This window comes from Muntiacus reevesi, chromosome 8 (assembly GCF_963930625.1).
Source record: "Muntiacus reevesi chromosome 8, mMunRee1.1, whole genome shotgun sequence".
Taxonomy (NCBI): domain Eukaryota; kingdom Metazoa; phylum Chordata; class Mammalia; order Artiodactyla; family Cervidae; genus Muntiacus; species Muntiacus reevesi.
This window is the reverse complement of record NC_089256.1, coordinates 60,251,655-60,268,968: the sequence shown is the minus strand read 5'-3', so window position 1 is coordinate 60,268,968 and position 17,314 is coordinate 60,251,655. Positions and strand designations below refer to the sequence as shown.

Sequence of the window (17,314 nt, the reverse complement as noted above, 5' to 3'; positions counted from 1 at the left end):
CTGGGAAAACTCTCCCATGGCACCTCACTTCCATTTTCCCTCTGAACCTTTTTGCCTGTTCCTTACCATTCTCCTTCTTTGACCTCTGCTCTTCTACTTCAGTCTTCTGTCACTTAAGTACTATAATTTAGCTCTCATAGGAACAGAGTATGATGTACTACATACTTCAAGTCAGGGCTTCGCAGGTGACTCAGTGGTAAAAAAAAAATCCACCTGCCAATGTCGGAGACATGGATTCGATTCCTGGGTCAGGAAGATCCCCTGGAGGAGGAAATGACAACCCACTCCAGTGTTGTTGCCTGGAAAATTCCATGGACAGAGGAGCCTGGCGGGCTATAGTCTATGGTATTGCAAAGAGTTGGACACGACTGAGCAACTGAACTTGATCCTTCAAGTCATCTCTGTTCCTCTTCTATTTTCTCAAATTGATTTCTATCCATCATTAACCACTTCAAGCTCCTTTCATCCTTTCTGCTCCTTCTGCCTGCAAAACCCCTCATTTCCACCTCTGCCTCTGGCTTACATACGTGCATCTCTTGTCGTTGTTTAGTCACTCAGTCGTGTCCAACTCTGTGACCCCGTGGACTCCAGCACTCCAGGCTTCCCTGTGCTCCACCATCTCCCAGAGTTTGCTCAAACTCATGTCCATTGAAATGGTGATGCCACCCAACCGTCTCATCCTCTGTCGCCCCTTCTCCTCTAGTCTTCAATCTTTCCCAGCGTCGGGTCTTTTCCATTGAGTCGGCTCTTCACATCAGGTGGCCAAAGTGTTGGAGCTTCAGCATCAGTCCTCCCAGTGAATATTCAGGGTTGATTTCCTTTAGGATTGATTGATTTGATCTCCTTGCTGTCCAAGGGACTCTCAAAAGCCTTCTCCAGCACCACATTTTGAAGGCATCAGTTCTTTGGCACTCAGCTTTTTTTATTGTCCAGCTGTCACATCCATACGTAACTACTGGAAAAACCACAGCTTTGACTATATGGACCTTTGACGACAAAGTAATGTCTCTACTTTTTAATATTCTGTCTAGGTTCGTCATAGCTTTTCTTCCAAGAAGCAAGTGTCTTTTAATTTCATGCATCCGTTAGGTCCTAACTTAAATATTGCTCCCTTAGGGATGATTTTCTGAATACTCCAGACCAAGACAGTTTCCTTTATAGACTTACCACATTTGTAAATGAACTATTTGCATAATTGAGTATCTTCCCCAAGTCATAATTCACATACCATTTTGTGCCCCTTTTGGTGAGTGTCCAGGATGAATGGAAGTGCTGTCAGGGTAGAGACTAGATCCGGATTTGTCTTACCTATTATCTTACCTATTACCTATTTGTCTTACCAATGCCGAGGAGAGGACCTGAATATAAATATTTAGTAAATATTTGTAGAACTAGTGACCAAAGGTCACTAGAATGGATATGGAAAGGGGGAGGATAGAGAAGAAATAAAATCATATATTGGAGGATGTTTAAAAGTAGCTATTACACTATTTAAAGTAACGTTGAACCTACAACAGCTCTTCCCCTGGCATTGTGTTTGAGTACTTTAATTTCAGGTTTTTTTCAAAGAAGGAATAAGAAAAATTAGGAAAGAAAATTCAAAATCTTACCCATAATTAAAGCTTTGAGGAAAATAATTGGTAAGACTTACTAAATTGTATGGACCAAGCGATACTTCCTTTTTACAGATAGTTCTCATGTGTTGGGAAAATCGACTATATGATGCTATGATCTATGTCTACAACAGAGGCATGAATGAATTTATTAGTCCAATGGAGGTAAGATTCTTCCTAATTTGTACACATATTTTATATTGTCTATTAATATCTTTTCCCTTCTCTCCATTTGCTTTGAATAGTTTGTTTTCATCCAGTCACTTTAAATTGTCTTGTAGGTTTATTAGACTTGCACCCATTGTTGTTCAGGACTTTAGATAGTCTTTATAATTTTATACCTTCATATACCTATATGCCATTGCATTCTTTTTATCTGCATAAGTTTTAGGTGTTTAATCCCAGGCAACAATAGATAAAGGCCTGTGAGACTCCTTTTTTTTTTTTTAAGTTTTTTTTTCTAAAAGATTTTCATGTTATTGTAGCTTTTCCAAAAGTTATAAGAAATTTATTCTATACTGTAGAATAGAATGTTTATTTATTAATTATTTATTAATAATCATTCTATTCTATAATAGAGTAATAATCTATTACTATGTATGGAGTAATGGTATTATTGAGTAATGCTGTTTTGTAGCTATATTCTGCTAGGGTAAACTCCTGAAAATGGTGAGAGGTCGTTATTTGTTAATAGCTAATTTGTTGCTTTTTCCATTTCAGAATTTTCTAGCATTCATTAGAATTTCTTATTATCCTTACCATTAGAAAAGAGCACCTAAAAAGCATTTGGGTTTATTTTTAAAAGAAACAAACCTGTCTCCATCATGTTAGTTCCTTTAAATTTGAAGACAGAATTAAGGGTTATGGATTGTGGATATGTCAGGAAGATCCCCTGGAGGAGGAAATGGCAACCTACTCCAGTATTCTTGCCTGAAGAATCCTATGGACAGAGGAGCCTGGTGGGCAATGGTCCATAGGGTCTTAAAGAGTCAGGCATGACTGAAGCGACTTAGCACGCATGTAGCGCCCTACCAGCCCACTGTGTTATTACAGTGCCTTCATTACCTGGGTCAGAAGATCCAGGCGTCTCCTGAAGGCATCAGTCAACATTTTTGCATGTTTAATGAGCATCCAAAAGCATTTACAGTATTATTTTAAGTCAGCAGTCATTCCTTGATATTTCAGTTTTCTTTTCACTTGGAAGGTGAATATCCCTCTAATTCATAATTCCTTAACTTTTGTGTACTTCTTTTCTCTTGGTCATTTTCCAGATGAGTGCCACAGCCTTCCCACACTGGTTTTGATTTTGATTGTCTGTGTTTCAAATAAGTATTCTTAACATTTGAACACTTCTCAGCTGCCTCTTCAGTGAGGTCCATGACCTCTGTGCATGCAAAAATGTTCTCCATTTTTAAACCACAATTAAACTATTAAACCACAATTAGGAAGAATTAATGCAGTTTCTAGTTTCTCTCAAAATAATCCCTGCAAACAGATTCTGATTTGATGCATTCTATGTTGATAAAAATGGTTGTGGGGTTTTTGTTATTGCTGCTTTTGAAGTTTTTGTTTTGTGTGGATTTTTTATTGCTCAGAATCTGGTTTGTGTTTATAGCTATGCATCTCAGATGGAACACTTTACTGTTGATGTTGCCTTGGTTTTTTTTTTTTGAGTAGTTTTCAAGTTTAATGACTTTCAGCAGGAGCTTGGTGTTTGTTATTAAATAGTTATTTGGAGATTTTAGCAGTGGGAAGTTAGAGACATCCTGTGATTGCCCTTTTATAATTCTCTGCCTGTAAAGAAATCACTATTCAGTGTTTAAAGTTTAGCTATTTCAGTTTAAAGAGGTTCAAATTAGAAGAATCTGAAAAAGAATAGATATATGTATGTGTATAACTAAATCACTTTGTTGTACACCTGAAACTAACACTGTTGTAGCCACACATTCCAGGAAGCAAACTCACTCAGAGGACATTGCAGCTAGTGGAGTGCAGTTTATTACACCGGCGGGCCCAGGGCAGAGTCTCCCTTAGCCAAGGACCCCGACCGACTTTTGTGAAAACCTTATATACCTTAAGTGTACTGCTCAAGCCCACATTCCCATATTCCTTAAACCTAGACTGGAAAGTGTTAAAGGGAGATACAATCAGGTTACAGCCATGATTCATAATCAGAAGGGTCAGCTAATTATACATTGTGGCCTACCCCAATGGGTGCCATAAAGATGACAAAGGTGACTGACTACGTAGGGGATTATCACATTCTTTTTGTCAATGGGAAATCTTGGTTTGGAATCTAGTGTTCATCAGTCTGGGAGACCAGTTTGGCCGTAGTTATGTTATCCGCTTGGCTACCAGGCACATAGTCCAAAGCTCACTGAAAGTGCAAGATGGAGTTTCCTTCTTTTTCAAGATGGAGTCAGCTCAGCCTGTTCCTTTCCTCCCTCAGCACAACATTTTTAATCAACTATACTCCAATGTGAACTAAAAATTAAAAAAGAGGAACTGTATTGCCTTTTGAAATTTTCTAGTTTTTCTAGAATGAAAGACAGTGTCACCGTGTTTGGGATGATTACCACAGTCTCTGAACTCTTTCCTTAGTTCTAGTTTTGGCTGCTTCTGATGTAATAGTGCCTTGTGTTGGGAGGGGAAACCTTTTCCTCTACCAACTGAAATCCGAATGGTGGGGAGAAGACTGTGAATTAACTGACAATGAGCAGATTGACAGGGGAAAAGACAGGATTTATTCACACTTGTACTGGGAGAACTCAGAAATGAGTGAATCACTAAACAGCCAGAGAGAGAGGCTTATCTACCAGTTTAACGAAACTTGGAGTGTGAGGGGGGAGGGATTTAGGTTTCCTGGAAAAATATGAAGAGCTTTATCAGGCTTTTGATGCTAATGAACAGTTGGATTTGCCCCACTTCCCAGTGCTAAGGGTCTGTCTTCTCCCAAACAGTAAACTCCCTCCCAGGAATGCCAGCGTAGTTTTGCCATTAATCTTGTATTTTCACAGGCTCTGCTTCCATTTCGCCGTCTTTTTCTGTGGCTGCTGATTGTTCACATGTTTTCAGCTTACAGTAATCTTTCTCATTATTTTGGTGGACTACTAATCCTTTCATTTGCTTACTGTTTTTTAAAAAATAAAGCTCTTTTAGGAGTCTAAGCATAGCTTATATTAGAAATAATGTTCTCAACAAAGACTTTCTTCTAACTGGTATTTGTTAAATAGTTTCTTTCAGTGAGGAATATGACAACAATGATTATTTCCTAGTGATCCTACTGAAGCAGTTTATGTCCACATTAAAAGGTTTTATATTTAATCTTAATAGCAAATGACTAATTCAATCAGAGAAAGGTGATTATAGCATAAGATGTTAATTATTTTTGAAATTTTTTTTAAAGATGATGTTGATTGTTCTTCTATTAATTTTCATGCAGAAACTTTTCAGAGTCATTGCACCTCCTTTGAATGCAGGAAAGACGCTAACAGGTATTAATTTTCTAAGCCTTAATGTTTTTCTCTTTTTGGTGATTAAAAATATTATTTAAATAACACAGATTTCACCAATTTTATGTGTACAGTGTGAACTTTGATAATTGTACGTGATCATATAACAACTGACATATTCAAATTGTAGAAGGAGCTGTATAATTCCATACTAAAAGGTTTCCTCCTGTCCCTTGTACTCTACTCCCTGCAGTCCCATCCCCTGGCGTTTTCTGACCTACTGTTTTTGTTTTTTGGTTTTTTTTTTAACTACTGTTCATGTAAGTAGAATTACATAGTATTTAATTTTGGTGTTTTATTTATTTCACTTAGCACAGTGTTTTTGAGATTCATCCATGTTGTTGCATATATAATTTTGTTCCCTTTAGTTGCTGAAAATGGTAATCCGTGAGTTGGATATAATGTCATTGGTTTATCTACTCATCAGTTGAAAGACATTCCAGTTGCTTCTGTTTTGGAGCTATTATAAGTAATGCTGCTCCATTTGTGAATGAGTTTTTTTATGTTTTTAATTAAACTGTTTATTATGAGGAAATTGTAGATTCACATGTAATTGTATGAAATGACACAAGAGATCCTGTATACTGTTTACCCATTTTCCCTCAGTGATAACATCTTGCAAAACTAAAGCAGAGTATCACAAGCAAATATTCACATTGATATAGTCACAAATACTCACATTGATACAGAACAGTTTCATCACCACAGGTATCCCTTATGTTTTTCTTATCCCCCATTGCTGACCCCTAGCTGTGAATAAGTTTTCTTGGGCATGTGTTCATTCTTCTTGGACAACTATCTAGAATCAGAATGGATGGATTGTATAGTAAATATATGTTTTACTTTCTGAAGTATTGCTGGTTGGTTTTTCAAAATGAGTATACTGTTTTACATTCCCATCAGCAGTATGAGAGAGTTCTGATAGCTCCATATCTTTGCAAGCACTTGGTATTGTCAGTCTTTAAAAGTATTTAGCTATTCTAACTGGGTGGATAATGGTATCTCATTGTGGTTTAAATTTTTATTTCCCTCATGGTTAGTGATGTTCAGCATCTTTTCATGTGCTTTTGCCCATTCACGTACCTTTTTTTGTATGAGTCATCCATTTAAATCTTTTAACACTTTCTAGAAAGGTAGAGAAGAGGTGTTATTTGACATCATATTATTGAGCTCTGGGTATGTGAAATCTCGACCAGAGCCTTTTAGAGTCCTTATGTAGTCTGGATACAAGGCCTTTTAAAATATGTGTTTCACAAATTTTTTTGCCCAGTCTGTTGCTTACTTTTTTGTTTTCTTAACCGTGTTTTTCAAAGAACAAAAGTTTTCAGTCTTCATGAGGTCCATTTTATTTATCTTGTTTTTCTGTAGTTTTCGACTTTTGGTGTTCTGTTTAAGAAATCTTTGTCCAACTCAATATCATAAAGATTTTATCTTTTGTTTGCTTCTAGCTGTATAATAGTTTACGTATTTGTGTTCAGGTTTGTAATACATTTTGAGTCAGTTTTCATATATGATGCAAGATGAAGTTCAGGGACTTTTCCCTCTGTAGTTATCAGTTCCCCTACCATTGTTTGGAAAGATTATCTTGTTTCTAGTGAATTATCTGCACACCTTTTTTGAAATTTTTTTTTTTTTTTTTTGCAAAAAATTTATTTTTGTCATAAGTCAACTGACTATGAGTTTATTTCCAAGCTTTCTGTTACGTTCCATTGGCCTGCATGTCCGTGCTTAGTTGCTTCAGTTGTGTCCAACTCTGCGACCCTATGGACTGTATCCCACCATGCTCCTCTGTCCATGGGATTCCTCCAGGTAAGAATACTGGAGTGGGTTGCCATTTCCTCCTCCAGGGGATCTTCTCGACCAAGGGATTGAACTCATGTCTCTTACCTCTCCTGCATTGGCAGGCAGGTACTTAACCACTAGTGCCACCTGAGAAGCCCAATGCCAATAATATACTGTCTTGGTTGTAACTTTGTAGTAGGTCTTAAGATCAAGTATCTTTAGTCTTCCAGCTTTATTCTTTTTCAGAATACAAGGCCCTTTGCCTTCTTGAATGGCCTTTAAAATCCACTTATCAGTTTCTTTTAAAAAGCGTACTTGAATTTTGTTTGGAATTGCATTGATTCTATAGGTAAGTTTTGGTGGGGAGGGGATTGCCATCTTAATGTAGAGTCTTCTAATCTATGGATGTATATTTTCCATTTATTTTGTTCTTTTAAAATCAGTTTGTTTTCTCAACTTCTGCAGAAGGACAGCTGGGTGGGACTTTGATAAAGATTGCATCAATTTAGGAAGTGTTGCTATCTTAGCATTATTACGTCTTCCAGTTCCATTAACACAGTCTATCTTTCCATTTGTTTGGTCTTCTTTAATTTCTTTCGGTGTTGTGGTTTTCAGTGTACAAGTCATTTACTTCTTTTGCTGAATCTATTCCTAGTTTATTTAGTTTGATGCCATTGTATATGGATTTTTTTAAAAGTTCATTTTCAGAATGTTCATTGGTAGTGTACAGAAATAAAATTAATATATATATATTTTTGGCTATACCAGAGGCTTCCGGGATCTGAGTTTCCCAACTGGATTTGAACCCCAGCCCCAGAAGTGAGTGTTGAGTCCTAACAATTGGACTACCAGGGAATTTGCAGTAAAGTTGATTATATTGATCTTGTATCTGCATCCTTCATTCACTAGTTCCAATTTTTAAAATGGATTCTTTGGAGTTTTTCACCTATATGATCATGTCATCTGTTAATAAAGTTAATTTTACTTCTTCCTTTCTGATCTGAATTCCTTTTATTTTTCTTCCTTAATTGATCTGGCTAGAACCTCCAATACAATGTTGAGCAGAAGTGGCAAGAATGGACATCCTTAGCTTTTTTCTATCTAAGGGGGAAAGCATTCAGTTTTTTACCATTAAGTTCAGTTCAGTCACTCAGTCGTGTCCGACTCTTTGCAACCCCATGAACCGCAGCACGCCAGGCCTCCCTGTCCATCACCAACTCCTGGAGTTTACCCAAACTCATGACCATTGAGTCGGTGATGCCATCCAACCATCTCATCCTCTGTCATTCCCCTTCTCCTCCTGCCCTCAATCTTTCCCAGCATTAGGGTCTTTTCAAATGAGTCAGCTCTTTGCATCTGGTGGCCAAAGTATTGGAGTTTCAGCTTCAACATCGGTCCATCCAATGAACACCCAGGACTGATCTCCTTTAGGATGGACTGGTTGGATCTCCTTGCAGTCCAGGGAACTCTGAAGAGTCTTCTCCAACACCACAGTTCAAAAGCATCAATTTTTTGGTGCTCAGCTTTCTTTATAGTCCAACTCTCACATCCATACATGACCACTGGAAAAACCATAGCCTTGACTAGATGAACCTTTGTTGACAAAGTAATGTCTCTGCTTTTTAATATACTGTCTAGGTTGGTCATAACTTTGCTTCCCAGGAGTAAGCGTCTTTTAATTTCATGGCTGCAGTCACGATCTGCAGTGATTTTGGAGTGCCCCCCCCCCCCCCAAAATAAAGTCTGCCACTGTTTCCACTATTTCCCCATCTATTTCCCATGAAGTGATGGGACCGGATGCCATGAATATGATGTTAATTGTGGGTTTTTCATAGATGGCCTTATCATTTTGAGAAAGTTGCCTTCTGTTCCTAATTTGAGTGTTTTTAACATGGAATGGTTGGATTTTATCAAATGCTTTTTTTTTTTTTATCTGTTAAGATAATCTTGTGGATTTTATCCTTTATTTTATTGATATGGTTTATAAGGTTGATTCATTTTTGTATGTTAAGTCAGTCTTATGTTCTTGGAATAAATCTCACTTGGTCACAATATAATTGTTTTTACATGTTGTAAGATTGAGGTTGCTAAATTTTTCTGAGAATTTTTTATGGCTGTCTTCATAAAAGATTTTGTTCTATAATTTTCTTCTCATATCTTTTATTTTTTGTTCTTAGTATCAAGTATATTTGATATCTTGTTATACTTGCTCATGAAATGAGTTGGGAAGTGTTCACTCTTCTGTCTTTTGGAACAGGTTTTGAAGGATTGGTGTTAATTCTTTAAATATGTGGTAGAATTCATTAATAAAACCATGTGAGCCTGGAATATTTTTTGTTGGAAGTTTTTAAATTACTAGTTCAGTCTCTGCTTGTTAAGTCTGTTCAGATTATTCATTTCTTCTTGAGTCAGTTTTGGTAGTTTTTGTATTTCTAGGAGTTTGTCCATTTAATTTATCATCTAATCTGTTGACATATAGTGGTTATGGTGTTCTCTTAACAATTCTTTCTGTTTCTATAAGGTTTATATTGATGTCTCTTATTACTAATACTTGTAATTTGAGTCTTCTCTCTTCTTGATCTGTCTAGCTAAAGGTTTGTCAATTTTATTGTTTTTTCCCCAAAGAACTAATTTTGATCTTAGTGATATTATTTTTCTTTGCTCTTTCATTTATTTCTGCTTAGCCTTTATTATTTACTTCATCTTGCCTTGGGTTTATTTCTTTATTTATTTTTGTTTCTTGAGGTGAAAGTCTAGATTATTGATTTGAAATCTTTCTTACTTTTTTTTCAAAAATAGATGTTTATAGCTGCAAATATCTCTAAGCAACGCTTTAGCTGTGTTCCATAAGTTGTGTCTATTGTATCTTCATTTTCATTCATCTTGAAGTATTTTCTAATTTGCCTTGAGATATTGGTTATTTCAAAGAAGGCAATGGCAACCCACTCCAGTACTCTTGCCTGGAAAATCCCGTGAACGGAGGAGCCTGGTAGGCTGCAGTCCATGGAGTCGCGAAGAATTGGACACGATTGAGCGACTTCACTTTCACTTTTCACTTTCATGCATTGGAGAAGGAAATGGCAACCCACTCCAGCGTTCTTGCGTGGAGAATCCCAGGGAGGCGGAGCCTGGGGGGCTGCCATCTATGCGGTCGCACAGCATCAGACACAACTGAAGCGACTTAGCAGCAGCAGCATTGGTTATTTCGAAGTTTGTTGTTTAATTTCCACATATTTTTGGGTTTCTAACACTTCCTTCTGATACTTATTTCTCACTTTTTCCCATTGTACTTAAGGAACATACTTTATGTTGTTTCTGTTTTTTTAGTTTATTGAAACTTATGGCCTAACATATTCTGGAGAATATCCCAGGTGCACTTGAAAATAATGAATGTGGTTTGTTGTTGAGTAGAATGTTCTGTAGATGTCTGTTAGGTTTAGTTGGCTTATAGTTTTGTTCAAGACTTCTATTTCCTGTTCATCTTCCTCTAATTGTTCTGTCCATGATTGAAAAATGAGTATTGAAGTATCTAAATGTTATTGTTGAAATATCTATTTCTTATTTTAGGTCTGTCAGCTTTTATTTTACTTTGGAGTTCTGATGCTGCAGTAGACAGTTTACAATTCTGCCTTATTAGCCTTTACTTCCTGCTTGTGCAGATCCTCAAAGTCAGGCATAGGTTGTAAATCTTTTCAGGTCTTTCCTGCATGTGTCCACAGCCCTTTAACTGTACATGTTCATGTACTTCTAGAGTTCCAGAAGTATTGTGGAGATTTTGAAAGCCCTTGAAGACCACTATTCTCCAATTTTTCTTTTTGAATTTTCTGGTGGGTCTTTAATCAGTTCCTTCTTGTGCACTGCCTCTGGCACCTGTAAAGTTAAATATCCTTTGAGGATAGTGCTGTTTGCTTCAAGTAAGCTCTGAGTCAGGAAAGAAAAAGATAAGCCCTAGAATGGAGCTTTTAAGTGAGCTGCCAGATAGGTTAGACAGTGATAGTTCTCTAAAGGATGGGCTTTCAGGGCACTCCAAACCCATTTTGCCCCCTTGAATGGTTGCATGGGTGCTGGTTTTCACAACTACCACAGTTGCAAGGCTGTTTGTTGGTTTCAAAGCTATGGTGAAGCTGGGAAAAAGTGAGTGGGACTAGGTAATGTTAAACCACTGTGAAGCTCACTGTTCTTACTGAGATTCAGGCATTTTCCTTGAATTAAACATTCCTAGGATTATTGGAAGCCTTAAGTAATTTCAAGAGTTCTGGAAAAGTTGATTTTGATCATATCTGCCAGTGTTCTCTTTGCTTTCATGGAGGAGCAGATTATTGGAGGTTTTCCTTCCATCATCGTATAGGTCAGTCCCTCTGGCTTTTGTTTTCGTTTGGTTTGGCCTTTTTCCTCTCTGTCCTTGTCCTTGGATGGTTTCTGTTGCTTTGCCTTCAGGTTCACTCTCTTTCATGTCAACTCAGCTGTTAAATCCATTCTGAATATTTGTCTTTCATGATCAAATTTTATAGTTCTGTAATTTTCACTAGGTTCTTTTTTTACTGCTTCTGTTTCTCTCCAGCATCTCTTCATTTATCTGTTCAAATTTTCATGTGTTGAAACATATTTTGTTTTGTTTCATTGAGGATAAATATAATAGTTGCTTTAAAATTCTTATCAGTTCTAACGTTTTGTTCATTTCAGGTTTGGACTTGGTTTTCTTTTCCCTTAAGAAAAACATAATATGTTTTATTTTCTTGTTTCATCACATGAAATATGATGAAATATTTTAGACTGTATCCTGGATATTTGAATGTTACATTATGGAGATTCTGGATTCTGTTATTTTTTTCCACCAATAATTTTCTCTTGTCGTTTTATCAGGTAATTTTCTTGACTGGGCTTGAATTGCAAACTCTGTTTCTGTTGTGACTCCAGTCTCTTCTCAAAAGGTCCTTTGTCCTTAGCTGGTTTGCTTTGATTCTGTTCCACCTGTGTGGCTTAAGGGTCAGTCAATAATGAAGGTAATCAAGTTTGAAGATCCTCTTTCTGGCTTACCTTTTTATAAGATTCTGCCAATCTGTTGACTGTTCACATCACCTAACTTCTCTAGCTCACCAACCAGAAAGATTGCTGGTTTTCCCACATGAGTCCCCAGCTGCTACTATGCTTGGCACACAGACTGCACTTGGTCTCAGACTGCAAACCTCCAGTGATGGTAATTTACTTGTGCATGTTCCTGTCTCCTCTCCTCTGAGCACACGAACTCCACACCAAAGCCAACTACTCTAGGACCTTCGGGGTGAACTCTCGTCTTGGTTCTGACTTTTTCTCTCTGGATGAGCTGCTCTGACTGTTGTTCATACACAGCAGCTTAGGGATAAGTCACTAATATGGGTAGATAGTTTGAAGATCCCCTCTTTGACTCTTTCTATTTTGAGATTTCACTGGTCTCTTCCACATTCATGGTTTCCTTCACTTTTCTGGTACCGTCTCCCAGAAAGATTAGTTTTCCTTCTGTTACAGCCTCTGTGTGCAGTTACTTGCGTGGGTGCCAGTCTGTCCTGTTCCCAGTGAATGTGAACTTCCTGCCAGATTTGTCTACTACTTCTGTTCCCTCTTCAGTACCTTCAGGTAGCTTTTCATATAATGTACAGGTTTTGTAGTTTTTTCTTTCTGTAAGGACAGGAGCAGGGAAGATCATTTGGTAGAGTCTTAATCCCTCTTTATTCTTAGTCCCTTTTCAGTAGCCCTGAAACTAATCCTTTCGAAACAAACTTGAAAATTACCTTTCATGTATATATGGAGCAAAAATGAAAGCAGAATATAAAAAACTCCATGTTCTGGTTCATAAAGCACAACAAATTTAAAAGAATAGAAATCATATAAATCCTGCTCTCAGACCATAATGGAATTAAACTAGAAAATACTAAGAGAAAGAAAGCTGCTGCTGCTGCTAAGTCACTTCAGTTGTATCTGACTCTGTGTGACCCCAGAGACGGCAGCCCACCAGGCTCCCCCGTCCCTGGGAGTCTCCAGGCAAGAACATTGGAGTGGGTTGCCATTTCCTTCTCCAATGCATGAAAGTGAAAAGTGAAAGTGAAGTTGCTCAGTCGTGTCTGACTCTTGGCGACCCCATGGACTGCAGCCTACCAGGCTCTTCCATCCATGGGATTTTCCAGGCAAGAGTACTGGAGTGGGTTGCCATTTCCTTCTCCAGAAAGAAAGCTGGGAAGTCTCCAAATACTTGGAGATTAAACAACACACTTCTAAATTATACATGGACAAAGGAGAAATCTCAAGAGAAATTTAACAGTATTTTGAAATGAATGAAAATACTTACAAAAATTTGTGAGAAGCAGCTAACTCAGAGCTTCGAGGAAAATTTATAACATTGAATGCATATATCAGAGAAGAAGAAAGATCTAAAATCAATACTCTAAGCTTTACCTTAGGAATTTAGAAAAAGAAGAACAAATTAGATCAAAATTAGCAAAAGAAGAATAATGAAAATTAGAATAGAAATTAATAAAACTGAAAATAAGAAATCAGTTGAGAAAATTGTTGATTTTGGGGGTGTTTGGTGAAAACCAAAAGCTCTTTCTTTGAAAAGATCAATAGAATCTGAGCCTCTAGCCAGGCTAGCTTGTATAAAAAGGAGACCCAAACTTACTAATGTCAGAAATGGAAGAAGGGATAGCTATCCAAATCCTATGGGCATTAGAAGAGTAATAATAAGAGTATTGTGCACAATTCTATGCCCATAAGTTTGATAACCCTAATGAAACAGGCCAATTTTTTGTAAGATGCAATTTGCCCAAACTCACACAAGAAGAAATAGGTAATCTGAATAAGCCTGTACCTATTAAAGAAATTGAACCAGTAATGAATAACCTTCCAAAACAGAAAACACTAGGTCTAGTGTGTTTCACTGATGAATTTTGCTAAACTTAAATTTAAGGGAGAAGTTATACCAATTGTCTATAATCTCTCAGAAGACAGAACTCAGGGAATATTTTCTAGCTTTTTCTATGAGGCCTGATACCAAAACCAAGACGTTGTAAGGAAGTAAAACTTATAGACCAGTATTTCTCATGAATATAAAAACAAAAATTCTCAGCAAAATATTAGCAAATTGAATCTGTCAAGTTATAAAAAGAATTATATACCACAGCTAAGTGAGGTTTATCCCAGGTGTGCAAGGCTGCCTCAACATTTGAAAGTCAGTTAATGTATTTCATCACATCAATAGAATGAGAGAAGAAAAATCACATGATCATATCAGTAGATGCTGAAAAAGCATTTAACGAAGTTCAACTCCTATTCATGATAAAAACTCTCAGCAAATTAGGAATAGAGGAAAACTTGTGGAACTTGATAAAGAACATCTACAAAATACCTACAGCTAATGTATTTACTGGTGAGAAATTTAGTGGTGATGAGCAGGGCAAGGATGTCCTTTTCTTACCACTGCTTTTCAACATCATACTGAAAGTCTTAGCTAGTGCAAAAAGATAAGGAAATAAAAGGTATATGGATTGGAAAGGAAGAAATAAAACTGTTTACAGGTAACATGATTATTTATGTAGAAAGTCTGAAAGAATTGACCCCAAAACTCCTGGAACTGATTAGCAGTTGTTGCAAGTTTGCAGATACAAAGTTAATATACAAAAGGCAGTCACTTTACTATATACCTTCTGTGAACAAGTGGAATTCAAAAATAAAAGCACACTGCCATTTATCCGTTAAGTTCAGTTGCTCAGTCATGTCTGACTTTTTGCATCCCCATGGACTGCAGCACACCAGGCTTCCCTGTGCATCACCAACTCCCGGAGCTTGCTCAAACTCATGTCCATCAAGTCGGTGATGCCATCCAACCATCTCATCTTCTGTTGTCCCCTTCTCCTCCTGCCTTCAACCTTTCCCAGCATCACGGTGTTTTCCAGTGAGTCAGTTCTTTACATCAGGTGGCCAAAGTATTGGAGCTTCAGCTTCAGCGTCAGTCCTTCCAATGAATATTCAGGACTGATTTCCTTTAGGATAGACTGGTTTGATCTCCTTGCAGTCCAAGGAACTCTCAAGAATCTTCTCCAACACCACAATTCAAAGGCATCAATTCTTCGGCGCTCAGCTTTCTTTATAGTCCAACTCTCACATCCATATATGACTGCTGGAAAAACCATAGCTTTGACTAGATGGACCTTTGTTGGCAAAGTAATGTCTCTGCTTTTTATTTATTTATTTATTTATTTTTTTGTCTCTGCTTTTTAATATGCTGTCTAGGTTGGTCATAACTTTTCTTCCAAGGAGTAAGTGTCTTTTTAATTTCATTGTATTTCATGGTATAAATACTATTTATATTAGTACCCTTATGTATAAATCTGACAAAGTATGTACAAGATCTAAATGAGGACAACTATGAAACTCTGATGAAAGATATCAAAGAACTCAAGAAATGGAGAGAGATTCTGTGTTCATGGATAGGAAGACTCAATGCTGTCATGATGTCATTTTGTACCAGATTGGTCTACAGGTTCAGTGCAATCCCAATCAAAATCCCAGAAAGTTATTTTTTGGATATTAATAGTCTTATTCTGAAATGTATATGGAGAAGCAAAAGACTCAGGTTAGCTAAAACAGTATTGAGAGAGAAGAACAAAGTTGGAGGACTGACACTACCTAACTTCCAGATTTAATGTAAACCTACTATAATCAAGACAATGTGGTGTTGGCAAAAGAATAAAAAAAATAGATTGGTAGATCAAAATAGTTCAGAAATAGACTCTCATAAACATAGTGGACTGATCTTTGAAGAAGCTTTTGGTGTAAAGATAGTCTTTTCAACAAATGGTGCTGGAAAAATTGGATATCCACGTGCAAAGTGGCAGCTTTTTAATATGCTGTCTAGGTTGGTCATAGCTTTTCTTCCAAGGAGCAAACCTGAATCTAGTGAATCTAGACACAGACCTTACACTTTTTGCAAAAATTAACTCACAGTGGACCATAGACCTAATTGGAAAATGCAAAACTGTAAAGTATCTAGAAGACAACACAGGCAGTAATTTAATTGACTGTAGTCATGGTAATGAATGTTTAGATACAGCACTATCCATGAAAGAAAGATTATTATCCATGAAAGAAGTAATTGATAAGCTGTGCTTCTCTAAAAGTAAAAACTTCTGCTCCACAAATGACAACAAGAGAATGAGAAGGTAATCCAGACTGGGAGAAAATATTTTACAGAAGACTCTTGTCCAAAATATATATAAATAACTCTTAAAACTTGACAATGAGAAAATGAATAACCCAATTAAACAATGAACAAAGACTTGAACAGACATCTCAAAGGAGATACACAGATGGCAAGTAAGCATATTGAAAGATGTTCAGCACCATTAGGGAATTACAGATTAAAACAGCAATGGGGTGCCAGCACACACCCCCATTCAGTTCAGTTCAGTCTCTCAGTCGTGTCTGACTCTTTGCGATCCTGTGAATCACAGCACGCCCTGCCTCCCTGTCCATCACCAACTCCCGGAGACTACCCAAACCCACGTCCATCGAGTCAGTGATGCCATCCAGCCATCTCATCCTCTGTCATCCCCTTCTCCTCCTGCCCCCAATCCTTCCCAGCATCAGGGTCTTTTCCAGTGAGTCAACTCTTCGCATGAGGTGGCCAAAGTATTGGAGTTTCAGCTTCAACATCAGTCCTTCCAATGAACACCCAGGACTGATCTCCTTTAAGATGGACTGGTTGGATCTCCTTGCAGTCCAAGGGACTCTGAGTCCAAGAGTCTTTTCCAACACCACAGTTCAAAAGCATCCATTCTTCAACACTCACCTTTCTTCACTGTCCAATTCTTACATCCATACATGACCACTAGAAAATTCATATCCTTGACGAGACAGGCAAAGTAATGTCTCTGCTTTTAAATATGCTATCCAGGTTGGTCATAACTTTCCTTCCAAGGAGTAAGTGTCTTTTAATTTCATGGCTGCAATCACCATCTGCAAGTTTGGAGCCCAGAAAAATAAAGTCTGACACTGTTTCTGCTATTTTCCCGTCTATTTCCCATGAAGTGATGGGGCCATATGCCATGATCTTCGTTTTCTAAATGTTGAGCTTTAAGCCAACTTTTTCACTCTCCTCCTTCACTTTCATGAAGAGGCTGTTTAGTTCCTCTTCACTTTCTGCCACAAGGGTGGTGTCGTCTGCATATCTGAGGTTATTGATATTTCTCCCGGCAGTCTTGATTCCAGCTTGTGCTTCATCCAGCCCAGCATTTCTCATGATGTACTCTACATAAAAGTTAAATAAGCAGGGTGACAATATACATCCTTGACGTACTCCTTTCCCAATTTGGAACCAGTCTGTTGTTCCATGTCCAGTTCTAACTGTTGCTTCCTGACCTGCATACAGGTTTCTCA

The 17,314-nt window shown here is 37.4% G+C and overlaps 1 protein-coding gene across 6 annotated transcripts in view; it reads left to right on the top strand.

The window, feature by feature from the left end:
- The window catches only part of VPS8 (VPS8 subunit of CORVET complex), a 315,494-nt gene that overhangs the window by 122,942 nt on the left and 175,238 nt on the right, over nt 1-17,314 (top strand). For all 6 annotated transcript variants that reach the window (XM_065943535.1, XM_065943540.1, XM_065943534.1 and 3 more), the window contains exons 23-24: nt 1,689-1,778; nt 5,056-5,107. In XM_065943535.1, the coding sequence (XP_065799607.1) occupies nt 1,689-1,778; nt 5,056-5,107 (142 nt within the window). The remainder of the gene's footprint in view (nt 1-1,688; nt 1,779-5,055; nt 5,108-17,314) is intronic.